At 48.1% G+C, this 18,287-nt stretch overlaps 1 protein-coding gene across 2 annotated transcripts in view; it reads right to left on the bottom strand.

Moving 5' to 3' along the window:
* The window catches only part of LOC121858618 (protein mothers against dpp-like), a 64,240-nt gene that overhangs the window by 38,937 nt on the left and 7,016 nt on the right, over positions 1-18,287 (bottom strand). For both annotated transcript variants that reach the window (XM_042355135.1, XM_042355136.1), the window contains exon 2: positions 3,785-5,483. In XM_042355135.1, the coding sequence (XP_042211069.1) occupies positions 3,785-4,015 (231 nt within the window). In that variant the 5' untranslated portion in view covers positions 4,016-5,483. The remainder of the gene's footprint in view (positions 1-3,784; positions 5,484-18,287) is intronic.

Genomic DNA, 18,287 nt, shown 5'->3' with positions numbered 1-18,287 from the left:
CTAACTGGCTCCAGTATCAACAGGCCACAGTCCTAACAGGCCCTATAATCACGAGGGTTGTGACCTCTTCCTAACAGTTAAGACATAATTAGGTCTGGGCCAATTAGAACAGGCACGTGCCTATCTGTCCCATTAACCGGATCTGTCGCGTCCACATTTCACCGAATTTGCTGCATTTTCGTTTAATCTCCTTTGTGAAGGTTTCGTTTAACAGCATTTACGATATTTTTGTTCAACAGCACTCAGTGAATTTTCGTTTAACCGGATTTACGAGATGTTCGCTCAACCGGAAATGAGCCAAGCCTCAAACCCTGACCTAATATGCACGTGTTCACAAGAGCTTTTGTGCAGCTGTTTTTGTTTGGTAAACGCTACCTGAGGCCCTGACCTGTGACCTATAAGAGAGAAACGCACACCTCTGCCCTGGTAATGTAAAATAACAACAACAACAAGAACAACAACAACAATAATAATAATAATAATAATAATAAAACATCATATCAAAGGCTAAAAATATATTTGAATCAACACTGAGACTTGTTGGTGTCGTTCCCTGCACCACACTGTCCTCAGCCCCTCCCATGGGTGCAGCCGTCCACACACTGGCCAGCAACATGGCCAAGAGGGAAAATAATAGAACATAATTGTAGTTCCCCCTCCCCCGGCCCCTTTAGGAGATGTGACGTCACACCTGGACATATAAGGGATCCCGGGTACCCAGGTTCAGGGAACAGGTGCATCCCGCCGGCCACCTGGGACCCCCTTAAACAGGATCCCACACAACCACTCCTCCTCCACAACCTCTTTAAACAGGATCCAAACATCTTAAAATGGATTCAAACCCTTTAAACAGGATCCAACCCTCTTAAAAAGGACCCAACCCCCATGAAAAAGGATTCAATACTCTTAAAAGGTATCCAATGCCCTAAAACAGAATCAAACCTCCTTAATTAAAGCAAGGATCCAACACTCCTCCTCCACAACCACCAAACTAAGGTACCCAAACTTCACGTGACACAACATCCAGTTCTGGGTTGTGATTGGTCCTCGCCTCCATTATCAATTACCCCCCAGTGTTGACCTCTGATGACCAACACCCAGCCAGTGACCCAGCCAGCGTAGGAGTCAGTTAAAGTGTGTGTGTGTTGCAAGGCTGACGCATCACTCGGTTAATATGACATTAATTATGGCCCTACATCACCTGTTGCCATACTCCGTTGCCATGTGGGGGTGTGTGGGTGGTGTGTGGGGGGGATGTGGGTGGTGTGTGGGGGATGTGGAGTGGTGTGGGGGATGTGGGTGGTGTGTGCGGGGATGTGGGTGGTGTGGGGGGATGTGGGTGGTGTGTGGGGAGATGTGGTGTGTGGGGGGGATGGTGGTGTGGGGGGATGTGGGTGGTGTGTGGGGATGTGGGTGGTGTGTGGGGGGGGTGGATGGGGATGTGGGTGGTGTGTGGGGGATGTGGGTGGTGTGTGGGGGGATGTGGGTGGTGTGTGGGGGGATGTGGGTGGTGTGGGGGATGTGGGTGGTGTGTGGGGGATGTGGGTGGTGTGGGGGATGTGGGTAGTGTGTGGGGGGATGTGAGTGGTATGTGGGGGAATGTGAGTGGTATGTGGGTGGTGGGAGTGGGGGATGTGGGGAAGTGTGGGGGTGGAAGTGGGGGATATGGGTGGTGTGGGTGGGGGGTAAACGACCGGAGCCTGCTGTCACACCCACCACAAGGCAAAATAACACCTTGGCTGCCGGCTGGAGATTTATCAGGTGCCGGACTAGATGCAGGTGCAGTAGCCTCAAGCGCCGCGATGCGTGTTACCTGCCCTCACTCCCTCCCTCTTCAGGTAACCATTACCCTTAACAACACCGAGATAAACAAACTACTAAATTATTAACTACTTATAACGTGAATAAAACGTGACCTTAACACTATTACAACAATGACTTATAATAGGAATAATAGCCAGCCATACAGGTGTGAGGTGGTGAGACAGGTGTGAGGTGGTGAGACAGGTGTGAGGTGGTGAGACAGGTGTGAGGTGGTGAGACAGGTGTGAGGTGGTGAGACAGGTGTGAGGTGGTGAGACAGGTGTGAGGTGGTGAGACAGGTGTGAGGTGATGAGACAGGTGTGGGGTGGACAGGTGTGAGGTGGGTGAGACAGGTGTGAGGTGGTGAGACAGGTGTGAGGTGATGAGACAGGTGTGAGGTGGTGGTGTGAGGTGGTGAGACAGGTGTGAGGTGATGAGACAGGTGTGAGGTGGTGATATAGGTGTGAGGTGGTGAAACAGGTGTGAGGTGGTGAGACAGGTGTGAGGTGGTGACAGGTGTGAGGTGGTGAGACAGGTGTGAGGTGGTGAGACAGGTGTGAGGTGGTGAGACAGGTGAGGTGGTGAGACAGGTGTGAGGTGGTGAGACAGGTGTGAGGTGGTGAGACAGGTGTGAGGTGGTGAGACAGGTGTGTGGTGAGACAGGTGTGAGGTGGTGAGACAGGTGTGGTGAGGTGAGACAGGTGTGAGGTGAGAGACAGGTGTGGTGGTGAGACAGGTGTGAGGTGGTGAGACAGGTGTGAGGTGGTGAGACAGGTGTGAGGTGGTGAGACAGGTGTGAGACAGGTGTGAGGTGGTGAGACAGGTGTGGGTGGTGAGACAGGTGTGAGGTGATGAGACAGGTGTGAGGTGATGAGACAGGTGTGAGGTGGTGAGACAGGTGTGAGGTGGTGAGACAGGTGTGAGGTGGTGAGACAGGTGTGAGGTGAGGTGGAGAGTGAGACAGGTGTGAGGTGATGAGACAGGTGTGAGGTGGTGAGACAGGTGTGAGGTAGTGAGACAGGTGTGAGTGTGAGACAGGTGTGAGGTGATGAGACAGGTGTGGTGGTGAGACAGGTGTGAGGTGGTGAGACAGGTGAGGTAGTGAGACAGGTGTGAGGTGGTGAAACAGGTGAGGTAGTGAGACAGGTGCCTCGACTTCCCCACCCAACATTTTTTTCAGGGGACACGCCATCTATCCATCCATCAGCCTCTTCCCCTCCCTCCACCCCCTCTCTTCCCCCTCCCTCCCTTCGTTCGTCCTCACAATACTTGTTTCTCTGCATTTCCTTGTTCTAATTTTCCTCCACCTGTTCAATCCCCCCCCTCCCCCCTCTCTCATTTCTTCACATGGCCGTGGGCGTCGCAGGTGTGGGCAGCGATAATTAAGGCGGGAGAAACACCTGGCCGCAGCAGGTGGCTGGCTCACCACACTTAATCACACAGCTGGTTATCTGGGGTGACTCACTCATCTATCTCCTCCGCCCACACACACACACACACACACACACACACACACTGAGGAAGGGGAGGGAGTGTGGTAATACATCTGGGGTCAGCTGACAGAACAAATAAGACAGGTGTTGAACGTACTGACAGGAATTATTAAACCCATTTTAGACAGATTCAACTGTGGCAGAATCAAGTATAAATCTGTAAACCCTTCAGGAGTAAACTGTGTGAATACCGTATGTGCTTAAACCTTCAGAAGTAAACTGTGGATGTTTTAAACCTTCAGAAGTAAACTGTGGGTGTTTTAAACCTTCAGAAGTAAACTGTGGATGTTTTAAACCTTCAGAAGTAAACTGTGGGTGTTTTAAACCTCCAGAGATAAACCAAAGTAGAGTTTTAAACCTTCAGTAGTAAGTAAAAATGCATCCAGGCCTTAAAAAAAGGTTAAATTCAATAAAATATATAAAATAATAATAATAATAATAATAATAACAATAACAACACTCCAAGACAACAAGTTCCTTCACATTACCTGAAGGCGTCCGTCCAGACTCCTGGGGATGGTGACACACTTGGACTGCTGGCCGGGGCAAGACAGTGCTCGCTCCAGCTCCTCGATGGCTCCTTTCTTCTTCTTCAGCTTCTTCACCAGGGAGTCTACAGCCTTCTCCGCCCACTTCTCCTCCTCGTCACCCTGTTTCCACCCTAGCAGTTTCTTCACAGCCGGGGAGGTAAAGGAGAACAGGGAGTTGAGTGACGTCATCGTGGTGGGTTCCTGATTAAAAAGGTTGATTTTTCGGTGGGTGGTTGTGGTTGACGTGGCCTGGTGATGGTTGTTGCTGGTTAGTACTACTGTGTTATTGGTGAAGTCGGACAGATACACTTGATTTGGGTTGATTTTGTTCTTATTATTTTACGAGAAGGATTAAGTCTCTTCTGGTTGTTGGTAAGACTTGGTGGAATGACAGTTTGGTTGAGTGAATGTGTCTATGTGTGGTTAATGGGGAAGGGGGGGGGTGTTGTAGTTAGGTGACAGTAGTGGGGGTAAATGACTGGGTTATGGCTGGATAAAGTCTGGTCAAGGTCTCACAATTGTGCACTTCCTGGACGGCTTAATGTTATTTGTCTTGGTTTATGCACAACAAAATTCCAACTTGTTTGCACTTTTTAATATTTATTTTTCACAGATCTAATGGACGTGTTTGTAATTATTATCCAAACTTAAGAACCTCCTCGAGTGGTCTTAAGTAACAGCTACTCTACTGACGAGTCCTACACGTTAACAGTCATGGACGAGACACAACACGTAATACACTAGTGAAGGTCCTCTCTCTCTCTCTCTCTCTTCCTCTCTCAGCTCTAAATAGTTCTCTGTAATTGTACCATTTTCTAGCTGGCCGCACCTCTAAACTACAAACTTGGAATGGACTCACACTGAAAGACTTTATAATGACTCCAGATACACTTGGTTTTAATTGAACACTTTGGCGCAGAGTGTAATTGTTGTTGTTGTGGAGGGGAACACAAGAGGTTTTTTGAACACTTTTAAAACTGTAGATCCTGAAGGTTATGTCTGTCACTCACTGCCTGCTGGTGGTGCCTCCTATGAGCTTGACGTGTCCACTGCCTCACTATCTCTCGCTCCTCCACTTCACTAAATACAATGACCTCAACTCAACGCTCTGGTTGCCACTACCAGACTCCCGCTCACAGTTTTTCTTTGGTGTTTAATTATTCTTCACGGGGAAGAGGGAAGAGTAGGAGGGAAGCTCGGCGAGAGGAGGGACGTGTTGTGCAGGGCCCTGGCGGTGTGTGTATCCTGAAGGTGGAGCGGCGTGGTGAGGGCGCGAGAGAGGGAGGAGTGTAACTGGTGGTGAGGGTGGTAAGTGGCGGCGAGGGATGGACACCCACCTCCCTTTAGCACACACACACAGACACACACACACACACTCACTCACACATGTGCACACACACTCGCACGCACACACTCACATACACACCTGGCCCAGAGGGACGGACTCCACCACTACACTACACCGCCAGCTGCGACCTCGTGTGGCCCCTCGCTGTGTGGAGGACAACTTGGCCCCCACCCACCCCACACCGTTCTTCGTGTGCACCAGGAGGACGACACCCTCACTTGGGGGGCCAGCAGGCGTCCACTTGGCGGGGCAACTCTCACAGGAGGGAGCAGGAGGAGGCACCTCTTATCTAGGTATCTTTTGAGTCATCTGCAACGAGAAAACCAGAAACACATTACAACACTTATACCTGATGAGGCAGTCAGCATCATACAAAACATGATAACAAAAACCATTAAAACAATAAAAATACCTTAACATACAGAGACAAACACTACTGCACTGTCACCCACCCACAGATCACGTGATGCCCACCACTTATACTTTACTACTGGCCACTACACGACCACAAGGGCATCACAGCCACTGTCAATATGATCCACTCACAGTTACAACGTAGCGAGCACCACACCCCTCCCAGATACACCCACTATACCCCCCCCCCACACCTTCACTCTGACAGTAAACGCATTCTATTACCCCCCCCTCCCCCCAGTGTCATATTGTTTACTCCTACAAACACGTAATAACGCGAACTAAAACTCTCAGAAACAGAAGAAAACAAAATAAAATAAAATCCGTCAAAAATCATGAAAACGATTTTGTAGAGGAGGAGTTAAAGGAAGAGGAAGAGGAGGAGGAGGAGTTAGAGGAAGAGGGGGAGGAGGAGTTAGAGGAAGAGGGGGAGGAGGAGTTAGAGGAAGAGGGGGAGGAGGAGTTAGAGGAGGAGTTTTAGGAGGAAGATAGCAAACGTTCAAGTGATCCGTAACTGAACTACATGACGGACAATATTTTCCTGGAAGTAAAGTCTTGAGTTTACTATTGTTGTGAGGCAATATGTTTATACCGACGTTATAGGTTCACAGCTGGGCCAAGACGTGTAGTGACAAGTCTGGTGGCGGTCTTGTTATTTCTCGGTACAAAGTTTGACATCAGTCTTCAGGAGTCTAGGAAAATTCTTTGTTAGAACGAACACACACACACACACACACACACACACACACAACACACACACACACACACACACACACACACAGCCATCAATATGTAAATTATATAAAGCAAATCGGGTCTTTTTGAGATGCGTTAGCCAGCACATGTAGAGAGAGAGAGAGAGAGAGAGAGAGAGAGAGAGAGTGTGTGTAGATTAGAGGAGGGCAGAGTACAGGTAAGTCGGGACCCCCAGTGGTGTTAATGAGCTGTTGGGAAAATACGTCACCATCACCCCCCCCTTCACCCTACTCCCCCCCCCCTTCCCCTCTCACCTCCTCACATCAGGAAGACATAGAAGGAATGGAGAGAGGCAGAAGAGGTTTAGAGATGGGGGAGAGATAGAGGCAGCTTGGGTAGACAAACATGGAGAGAGAGAGAGAGAGAGAGAGAGAGAGAGAGAGAGAGAGAGAGAGAGAGAGATGCGTCAAGTAACACTATACCATGACGCAACAGGTGGAGAGAGGGAGGGAAGTCACAGGTGCACCAAGAAGCACTTTAGGCCACCATGAAGCAACAACATGAGTCACCGCTTCATCTCTTATACACAAAGTCGATTCACCTCCACTTATCACCTTCAGCCTCTTATACCACCCACCCACCCACCAAACTTCCGGCCGCCCACCAACCCACCCACGTACCTACTGACCACCCACTCTCTTGCCACCCCTCTTCGCCACCCCCTATCCATCACTTCAAGAAAGAACAACATTAATGAGCATTAATTATGTAGCGTCAGTGTGTGTGTGTGTGTGTGTGTGTGTGTGTGTGTGTGATAGAACAAACAGAAAAAAACACACCAACAACTCTTGAGTGATGAAATGCAAACAAACAAAAAAAAACAAACACACGAACCAACAAGCATGACTCATCCTCACCTTTTCTCACTGACTTCCTGCAGGATCTATGTTCTAACTAAGGAGTCCTTGTACCTCGTGTTTACCTGCCACTGGGGTTAGGGTGGGAGTGGTGGGGTGAGTGTTAGTGGGCAGCGCGTACCAACACTCTACACAGCCCAGGGCCCCGACTCTCACACCTACCAAGGTCCTTCAAGCTTATACTCTGAAGGCCATGCAACACTGTACCCACCGCCACCATGACATGACTACAGTACTGTTATGAGTCGACCAACACCACCACCAACACCACCACCAACACCACCAACACCACCACCACCACCACCACCAAGGTTCTCGACTCACACAAATGCCAACACTATATCATCCCAAATTGCTCAATCAACCCTCCTGCTTCACCACCACCACCCGACACATTATAATACTAACTGTACATCTTCACTACACTTTATGACTCCCACTACAGTACTGCTATCACTTTGTCTCTCTCTACCACTTTGAGATCAAATTTCCTCTTCACTATAGATCAGTTACCTTCAGTTACCCCAAGAGAGAGAGAGAGAGAGTTTCCTGGGCATTTAATGAAGAGTAAATGCCTTATCAGATACCATTCCCGCGGCAGTCGATGATATTATGTCATTCACTGCATTAATCACTTAACTTAACTGCTGCTATGGTTTGCCTTTTATATCAATTGTTCATATTACCAACGTTCTGGCGGATCACCTGAAGATTAGCCCCCTAGTTTATTACACCTGAAGATTAGCCCCCCTAGTTTATTACCCCTGAAGATTAGCCCCCTAGTTTATTACACCTGAAGATTAGCCCCCTAGTTTATCACCCCTGAAGATTAGCCCCCTAGTTTATCACCCCTGAAGATTAGCCCCCTAGTTTATTACACCTGAAGATTAGTCCCCTAGTTTATCACCCCTGAAGATTAGTCCCTAGTTTATTACACCTGAAGATTAGCCCCTAGTTTATCACCCCTGAAGATTACTAGTACCCTGAAGATTAGTCCCCTAGTTTATCACCTGAAGATTAGCCCCTAGTTTATTCACCTGAAGATTAGTCCCCTAGTTTATTACACCTGAAGATTAGTCCCTAGTTTATCACCCTGAAGATTAGTCCCCTAGTTTATTACCCCTGAAGATTAGCCCCTAGTTTATTACCCCTGAAGATTAGCCCCTAGTTTATTACACCTGAAGATTAGCCCTAGTTTATCACCCCTGAAGATTAGTCCCTAGTTTATTACACCTGAAGATTAGTCCCCTAGTTTATCACCCCTGAAGATTAGTCCCCTAGTTTATTACACCTGAAGATTAGTCCCCTAGTTTATCACCCCTGAAGATTAGTCCCTAGTTTATTACACCTGAAGATTAGTCCCTAGTTTATCACACCTGAAGATTAGCCCCCTAGTTTATTACACCTGAAGATTAGTCCCCTAGTTTATCACCCCTGAAGATTAGTCCCTAGTTTATTACACCTGAAGATTAGTCCCTAGTTTATTACACCTGAAGATTAGCCCCGTCAGTATGTTTCACCTGATGATTAACCACTCAAAGGTCGATACCTGTGGGGGGAGGAGGGGGTCAGGTTTGATAAGGTTAGGTTAACGTTAGAGCAGGACAAGTCAAGAGTAAGTTAGGTTAGCGTGTGTGTGTGTGTGTGTGTGTGTGTGTGTGTGTGTGAGTGTGTGTGCGTGTGTGTGTGTGTGAGTGTGAGTGTGTGAGTGTGAGTGTGTGTGTGTGTGTGTGGGTGTGTGTGTGTGTGTGTTTTATCATATATATTGTTTTTGTTGATAAATGGCCTTAATTTATTTTTGTTTTGTTTTTGCTATAGTTGTTGTGGCAATGTTATGTTACAGAGAGAGAGAGAGAGAGAGAGAGAGAGAGAGAGAGAGAGAGAGATATGATCCCTGTCCTCTCCGCCAACACCTGGGGCGTGTGGAATGTGAAAGTTGACGGAGGTTGACAAGGTCTGAATGATTTGATATTTGATAAAAATATCTTCGAAGGTGTACTGTATGTGTGTTAACTGTCCTTCACGTCAGGTCACAGGAGGTTCTTTCAGCGCTGTGACCTTGACCTCTGACCCCCCCCAAAAAAAATAATAATAATTAAATAATTAAAATACAGCAGCTCTCTAAATTCTATCAAGCCCCCCCCCTCCCACACCAACAGGTAGATATACTGCACCTGTCCGCTCTCTCTCACCTGTCCGCCCCCTATCCTCTCTCACCTGGCTCACCCACGCCAATATTGTTGTAACTTTTCTCTTTATTTTTTATTTTACTTTCCTGATCAAATAAACAAATCCAGTAGAGCAACACTGATCACCTTCCTTACCAATGTTATAAATATATTCATCTCGTACACGTCACACGTAATAATACAAATACAGTTTTTTTTTACATTATGGAGAGGAAGGGAAGTGAAAAATTAATATACGGTTAGGTGGAAATTGGTGGGGGAGGGAGGAAAATTGGTGGGGGAGGGAGGACAATTGGTGGGGGGGGAAGAAAATTGGTGGGGAGGGAAGAAAAGTGGGTGGGGAGGGAAGAAATTGGTGGGGAGGGAAGAAATTGGTGGGGAGGAAGGGGGAGGGAAGAAAATTGGTGGGGAGGGAGAAAAATTGGTGGGGAGGGAGAAAATTGGTGGGGAGGGAGAAAATTGGTGGGGAGGGAGGACAAATAATGAAAACACTCGGCAGTAATCGACCATAAGTCCTTATGGGTGTGAACTGAGCCGCTTCCCCACCACGTTTACCTAACCTAACCTAACCTAACCTAACCTAACCTAACCTAACCTCACTGAGTATTGCCAACCACCTGAGTTTTTTATTTATTTTGTTATTTCTTGTATATGTTAAGTCACCAAGTGTGTTTCATTGATCACACGGAAAATTGAGTGAAGGGAAGAGTGTGGTGGGAGGGGAAGGTGGGAAGGGAAGGAGGGGGAAGGGAAGGAGGGGAAGGGAAGGAGGGGAAGGGAAGGAAGGGTAGGTAGGGGAAGAGCAGCGATATGATTAAATTCAGCAAGGGAACGGGGGAGGGATGGGGAGAGGTGAGAAGTGCATCCCCTTCTAAGGGAAGAGGCAACCCAACGGATCACCCTTTGGTCGGGAGGAAACAGGAAGGAGAGGAGGACTGCACTGACTCACTCCGTAGAGGTGAGTCAGGGAGGGAGAGAAGGAAGGAGGAGAGTCAGGGAGGGAGAGAAGGAAGGAGGGAGAGTCAGGGATGAAGGGGAAGGAAGGAGGGAGAGTCAGGTTGGAGGAAGGAAGGAGGGAGAGTCAGGGGAGGAGAGAAGGAAGGAGGGAGAGTCAGGGTTGGAGGGAAGGAAGGAGGGAGTCAGGGAGGGAGAGAAGGAAGGAGGGAGAGTCAGGGTTGGAGAGACGGAAGGAGGGAGAGTCAGGGAGGGAGGGAAGGAGGTGTAGGGAAGCGAAGGGTTTGGATGAGGTGTTGGTTGTTAAAGAATGAGTAAGGAGGAATGGTATGACTCACAGGGCAGTGACATGAGTGAGGGAGGGGGTGAGGGAGGTGGGTCACAGGTGAATCAGAGGTGAGTGGTATGACTCACAAGGTAGTGGCGTGAGTGAGGGATGGGTAAGGTAGGGTGGAGTGGTGAGGGAGAGAGGAAGAGAGGGAATGAGGTGAGGGGCAGGAAGCCCTCAGTTGAGACCCTCAACTACCCCCCCACACACACACGCAAACACTCACTCTCTCTCCCATGCTACATATAAAACCCAGAGCAAATACACTTACTACACCCCCACACTCTACTACCCCTGTCCCCACACACAGGCACCAAGGACAGTATCGTGCCAGCTATGACCCCCCCACCACAGGGCGAGGCACCATAACCCACTGCTCTCACACTACAGTACAGTACTGATGCCAGGCCTCTCTCCTCTCCTCTCCTCTCCTCTCCGGGAACCTGGAAAACATAAACATGACCAACTTGTTTTTTTGGGGGGGTCAATCTCTCCGTTTTCTCTCGACGTAACCAGTTAGATGGGAGACTTAAACGTCCTATCTCATGACCTGGCCATTAAGACCTCCCCCACAACCTATTTCACCTGATGATCAAACACCCCAACGCTACCCGGGGGATTTAAATTACGTTTAAACTGGGTTAAGTAGGTAGGGTTTGAGTGGGTGAGATGAAGTTAGGTCACATTTGGTGTTGGGTAAGGTTGGCGTTAGGTTAGGTCAGCGTTAGGGTGGCTAATGTTCAGGTGACCGTCTTTGGAGAGTTGTAGCCCAGCTGATCATGAATTCTTTTTCCATTAGTGTTGAGTTGGTGGGTGAGTTTCCCTCGGGGCTCCGTTGTGTATTATTCAGTACGGGTATTGATCACGCTGCGGCCGTGTGTGTGTAATAACCAACAGGGTCCATTACCCCTCTTATAATAAATAAAAAATCACAATTTATTGACATCTATTTGAAACACAATACCCATATAACCACAATATATCACATGGCAACACTGTCTTCACAACATGGCAACACTGTCTTCACAATATATCACAACATGGCAACACTGTCTTCACAACATGGCAACACTGTCTTCACAATATATCACAACATGGCAACACTGTCTTCACAACATGGCAACACTGTCTTCACAACATGGCAACACCTCACACTACATGCACAATCAAAACAATTGAAGGAGTTGATGATTGTTAGTGTGTGTGTTGCCACCAACCCTCAATAACCAACGTCTATATTCTAAAGCTGGTGTCAGGGGCAATATTTTATCCGCCCAGTGAGCTACTTGACACCACTCTAATACTGTTGTCAGGAGGAGAGTTGATGTGTCTTGTTTGGAGACGAAGAAGAACACGAGGAGGAGAGAGAGAGAGAGAGAGAGAACAGAGCATCTCGACCCCCCCAACATGAGATCAAGGTGCCAACACACACCGGGTGGCGCCTCCGTCAAAACTGCCACTTGACCTTTGACCTCCCCCTCCCCAACCACCATCCCCGCCCACCGAAAAATACAACAGCTCTTGGGGGAGAGGGGGGCATTATGAAGGGCTACCCGATACCCCCCACCCCACCAACCTCCCCCACCCCACCCCAAGTAACCTCCCTCGACCCAATCCAAGAAACATAAGAAAATAAGGAGTCAGCAATAGGCTGGTTGGCCTGTGCATGGCAGCTCCTGTCCAAAGTGACCAAGTGACCCCAACTATTTGACCCCATCCGTGTCAGCAGTATTAAGAGCGGGGCAAATCTGGGAAGTGTTATCTGAATGTGACATGAATTAAATGCTACGTGGGGGGACAAATCCAAGTCTGAGGGGCTGGATTACCTGAAGAAAAAGATGTTGTCTCCTCAGTTTATTTCACCTTGTGGTTATTAGACGCCCTAACGTTACCTGGGGGCTAGGTTTGGTTAGGTCAGTGTTAAGATGAGTTAAATTAGGTAAGGTTAGTGTTAAATTATGCTAAATTAGGTTAAATTAGACTAGGTTAGGTTAAAATAGGCTTGACTATGTTAGTGTTAGGTTAAACTAGGCGTGACTAGGTTAGTGTTAGGTTAAACTAGGCGTGACTAGGTTAGTGTTAGGTTAGTGGTCGTGTTAGGTAAAGGAAAACACAGACACAGCAAAACACCGGCTGGGAGGGAGACCAGAGCAACACACGTGCTTAAACATGATGGCTTCAGCCAAGACGCTCTCACCCGACCACTGTATTCAAGGACGTTACATACTAGGCTTTAGGTTAGGTTGGGTTCTCAACTTACTGCATATGCCTCTCGTCTATTACAACAACAAGGATTCACATCAGCATCACTACCACCACTGCCAATATTATCAACCATTACCAACACTGCCAACACCATTACCATCACCAGGAAATTAACGGTCACTATCGGCACATACGTAACAGCGATCCGTAGCAATGTCACTGTACCATGTCCGTATATCTCAACACTGGGGAGACCGTGCAAAGACTTCCACCACACCCACACCACCACACCCACGGCCCCACACCACTACACCCACCGGCCCCACACCACTACACCCACCCGCCCCACACCACTACACCCACCGGCCCCACACCACTACACCCACCCGCCCCACACCACTACACCCACCCGCCCCACACCACTACACCCACCGGCCCCACACCACTACACCCACCCGCCCCACACCACTACACCCACCAGCCCCACAACACATTAACTTTCATTCCATATACTAAGTACAGAACCATGTTGGGGCGGTTCAGTGTTTACGATATACCCAGGCAGTGAGGCAGTACCGAGAGGGTAGACGCGATAGAGACCGACCGAGGGAGGGGGTGGAGAGGTAGGGGTTGGGGAAGGGGGAGCAGGAGGGAGATAGGGGGGTAAATGACTGCATCTTACCATCACGTGTAACAAATACGGACTTTTATTGCCGACATCTGAGTTATAGTGTGTGTGTGTGTGTGTGTGTGTGTGTGTGTGTGTGTGTGTGTCGCAGCTTAACCCGACGGGGACCACCTCGACCCCGCTGTAGACCTGACCCCAACCATAACTACTACCACCCACTACCCTCCCAGACCACCACTATCCTCCCATCACCTCCATATCCCTCCCACCATCACCACCAGTATCCCTCCCATCACCACACTACTATCCTCCTCCCAGACCACCACTAACCCCTCCCTTCACCACCAGTATCCCTCCCACCATCACCACCACCCCCATCACCTCCACTATCCCTCCCACCATCACCAGTATCCTCCCATCACCACCACTATCCCTCCTCCCAGACCACCACTACCCCCCCTCCCATCACCACCACTATCCCTCCTCCCACCATCACCACCACTATCCCTCCTCCCACCATCACCACCATTATCCCTCCTCCCAGACCACCTATAACCACCATTATCACTCACCACTACCACTGGGCCAAGCTCCAATATCTCAAAAGTTCACTCGATTAATTTTCCCCATAAAGATGCAAGAGAATACATTTAACTGGTTGACGTTTTTTAGGAGAGTCTATGAGGTAGTAGATATTGACGAAATTACCATGTTATTTACTTAGACTTTAGCAATGTATTTGACAAAGTAACGCATCAGAGGCTTCTGAGAAAAGTTAAGGCTCATGGTATCGAGGGGAAAGTTTTAAATTGGATAAAATCATGGCTTACCGATAGAACAGAGGGTTAGCGTAGATGGTGTTATATCGGAGTGCGGCTGTGTAACTAGTGGGGTTTCCCAGGGGTCAGTACTGGGCCCACTCCTGTTCATAAACTACATAAACGATCTAGATACTAAGATCAGCAGTGACAAACAAGTTTGCGGATGACACCAAAATGGGGCGGCAGATTAATTCAGGGCAGAATGCAAAGACACTAAAGGAGGATTTAAATAAACTGCAGAAGTGGTCAGGAAAATGGCAAATGGAATTCAACACCAGCAAGTGCAGCGTACTTAATATTGGAAGAACAAATACTGTCTATGTATACAGCCTTAACAACATCAACCTCGAGAAGTCGACTTGTGAAAGAGACTTAGGGGTACTTGTAAGCCCGGACCTACGGCCTAGAAAACAGTGCGTTAATGTTCGAAATAAGGCAAACAGAGTATTGGGTTTTATATCTAGAAGTGTAAGTAATAAGAGTGCAGAGGTCATATTGCAATTATATCTTGCGCTAGTCACGCCGCACCTCGATTGTGCTGTTCAGTTCTGGTGCCTTTATTATGGAATGGATATAAATTCACTGGAGTCGGTGCAGCGAAGAATGACGAAAATGATTCCGGGACTTAGAAACCTTCCATATCAAGATAGATTAAAGAAACTTAACTTGCATTCCCTAGAAAGACGAAGAATGCGAGGAGATATGATAGAAGTATCAAATTGGGTGAAAGGAATCAATAAAGGAGATATAGATGAAGTTCTCATAATATCCGAGCAGGATAGGACTCGGAGCAACGGATTTAAGTTGGATAAGTTTAGGTTTAGGAGGGAGATAGTTGGAAACTGGTTCACAAATAGGGTGGTGGACGAGTGGAACAAGCTTAGCAACTTTGTAGTAAGTGCTGGGACACTGGAAAGTTTTAAAAGGAGGCTAGATAGATTCATGGATGATAGAGAGTGGTAGTAACTCTCGACAGGAGCTGCCATGCACAGGCCAACCGGCCTATTGCAGACTCCTTATTTTCTCATGTTCTTATGACTTGACCCAAACAGAAAAAAAACAGAAAATCTAAAAATAACAAAAATTATTCCATACTGTACATTAGGAAGACTTTAACATATTAACTAGAAACATTCAATAAAACACCAGACAAAATTAATGTAAAGAATCATAAATTAAAAATAAACAAAAAATAATAATTAAAATTCAAGCCATTAATTCCGTCTCCTCGCTGGTGTTAAGTGAACGTTATATTTAGGTTCAAGAAGCAGGGCAAGATAGTTTATTTTTGCTTCGTTTTTGGTTTATTTCACATTGTTACGGACAAACATTCTTAAAAAACAAACACGTTCTTAAGAGGGATAATCAAGGGAGAGAATCTTTTTTGAAAATCTGCAGCCAAGATTCTAAAAAAATGCACACCAAGACAAGACAACGCATAGGTTAGGTTAGGTTAGGTTAGGTTAGGTTAGAGGCAATGACGAGACTACTGAGGTTTAAGACTGTGGAGACGTGGTAGCGGCCTCCACCTCACCAAGATTCAACCAAATAGGGCTACTTTTCTCAGCTGGAGAGAGAGGGGGGTAAGAGGGGATAAGGGGTAGGAGCGATGGAGGAAAGAGTGGGGTAGGGTAGAGAAGGAGGGAGGTGGTTGGTGGTAGGAAGGGGTAGGAGTGATGGAGGAAGGAGTGGGGTGGGGTAGAGAAGGAGGGAGGTGGTTGGTGGTAGGAGTGATGGAGGAAGGAGTGGGGTAGAGAAGGAGGGAGGTGGTAGGAAGGGGTAGGGAAGAGTAGGGTGGTCAGGTCTCACCGTATAGGGACATTTAATTACCTGGGGTGAGTCATGGGGGCGACGGACATATACATAACCTGTTGTTGTTGTTGTTGTGAGGAAGACCCACCCTTCTTCATTTCCTCCCTCTACCACCACCAACCCCTCCTTCCACCACCATCCCTCCTACCACCACTAACCCCTCCTACCACCACTAACACCTCCCTACCACACCACCATCAACCAACCACCACCACCACAGACTCACACAGCCAGCTTGGTCACCGGTGCCACATTAACTCCGCCACAGTCACAAATCTCAAACCAATTTCTCACACTCTTGAAAGGTAAGCGTGTAATAATGTTGTCGGGCGATAGGAGGCGAGCGAACGTACGTCTGGCGTTAGCTTCCATACGCCTGTCACTACTGGGCGGAGGGTTAAACATCAGGGCATTATATCCTCACTATTAACTTCAACCTAACCTAATCTAACCTTATTTAACCTAACGTAATCTAACTATTAATTTCTACCCTTGGATTATCCCTTCAGTAAGAGTATATACAACACTCAAGGGAGGTGAGAGAGAGAGTGTGTGGGGGGGGGAGGGGTGTGAGAGTGTGGGGGGAGGGGTGGGAGAGAGGGGGGTGAGTGGGGGAGAGAGGGGGGAGGGTGAGAGAGGTGGGGAGTGAGGGGGAGAAAGAGTGTGTGGGGTGAGGTGAGGAGAGGAGTGTGGGGGAGGGGGGAGAGAGAGTGTGGGGGAGGGGTGGAGAGAGAGAGTGTGTGGGGGTGAGGGGTGAGAGAGGAGGTGGGGGGGAGGGGTAGAGAGAGTGGGGAGAGAGAGGGTGTGGAGAGAGAGTGGGGTGAGGTGAGAAAGAGTGTGTGGGTGTGTGAAGTGAACACGTGGCTGAGGGGGGCGATGTACCTCCCATAGTGTAAGTGTACAGTACTCATGGGGCTTTTTGTAATGTACTGAGGGAAGAGGAGTGGTGGTGGCGATGGGAACTACACACGTGGCCAAACAGAGGGAGGAAGGGTTGGGTGAGGGAACGAGAGAGAAAGAATAATAAATAGATGATGAAAGAAAGAGGAGGAGGAAGAAAGAGATGGAAAAAAAGTGAAGACGAGTCGAAAGGGGAAAGAAGAACACGAAGAAATAGGAGAGGAAAAGGTGGAGAGGAGCATGGAGGGGGAGGAAGGGAGAGGAAGGGAGAGGAAAAAGGGAGACGAAAAGAAGTTAGGGAGAGGAAGAGAAGGAAGGGAGAGGAGGAGGAAGGGTGTTTTACTAAGTGTTCCAGAGCGGCCCAGCCTCCCCCCTCCCTTCATGAATCAATACTAGCGGAGGACACCACCACGCCCACCCACGCCCACACCACAACACCACGCCCACCACACACCAGTATGCCCACACTACCTTGCCACGCCTACCCATAACATGACATGCCTACAAATCCCACCCACGTCCACGCCACGCCCAATCACATGCACACCACGCCCATACGCCTACCAATTCCAAGCAACCACGCCACGATAACAAGAACAATACTACTACTAATAATTATGACAGTAATACTCATAATAATAATATCAGTAATAATCAATAATAATAAAATAAATCACCATCACACACCACCAAACAACACACAAAGATGACAGGAAAGTTAAAAGTTCCTAAATAACATTAGAGAAAGGTCACACTTGAGACGCCCTCACACCAGATGTCCTTTGGCGAGGCGTAAGAACATCAACACAGCTGTAACCCCCCTCCCTCTCCTCCTACCTACCCCTCCTCTCCTCACCTACCCCCCCTCCCTCTCCTCCTACCTACCCCTCCTCTCCTCACCTACCCTTCTCCCTCCCTCCCTCCGTCCTATCCCTCCTACCCAGCCAAAATAATATCAATAAGCCGTACCAACTTTCTTCGTTCGTGTGGGTCAAGAGACTTACTGGTACACCACTTTGAAAAATAATAATGTTTTCTGTAATAACTTTTTCCATTCTTTTATTTTTTCATTGGGATACGAAAGGGTAATTAATGTAAGAGTATTTTATGATATGGTGTTGTGTTCGTAATCCTTAAATAGTGCCACATGTGCGAGTTCACCAGACTAGCGTTGCACTATAATATTGCTACATCATCACAGCACCACCCTACAACATTGTCACTACACTATCACCACACCACCACCGCC

Source organism: Homarus americanus, unplaced genomic scaffold (assembly GCF_018991925.1).
Source record: "Homarus americanus isolate GMGI-L3 unplaced genomic scaffold, GMGI_Hamer_2.0 scaffold74, whole genome shotgun sequence".
Taxonomy (NCBI): Eukaryota; Metazoa; Arthropoda; class Malacostraca; order Decapoda; family Nephropidae; genus Homarus; species Homarus americanus.
Note: the sequence above shows the minus strand (reverse complement) of the source record. Positions and strands in the feature narration are given on the sequence as shown.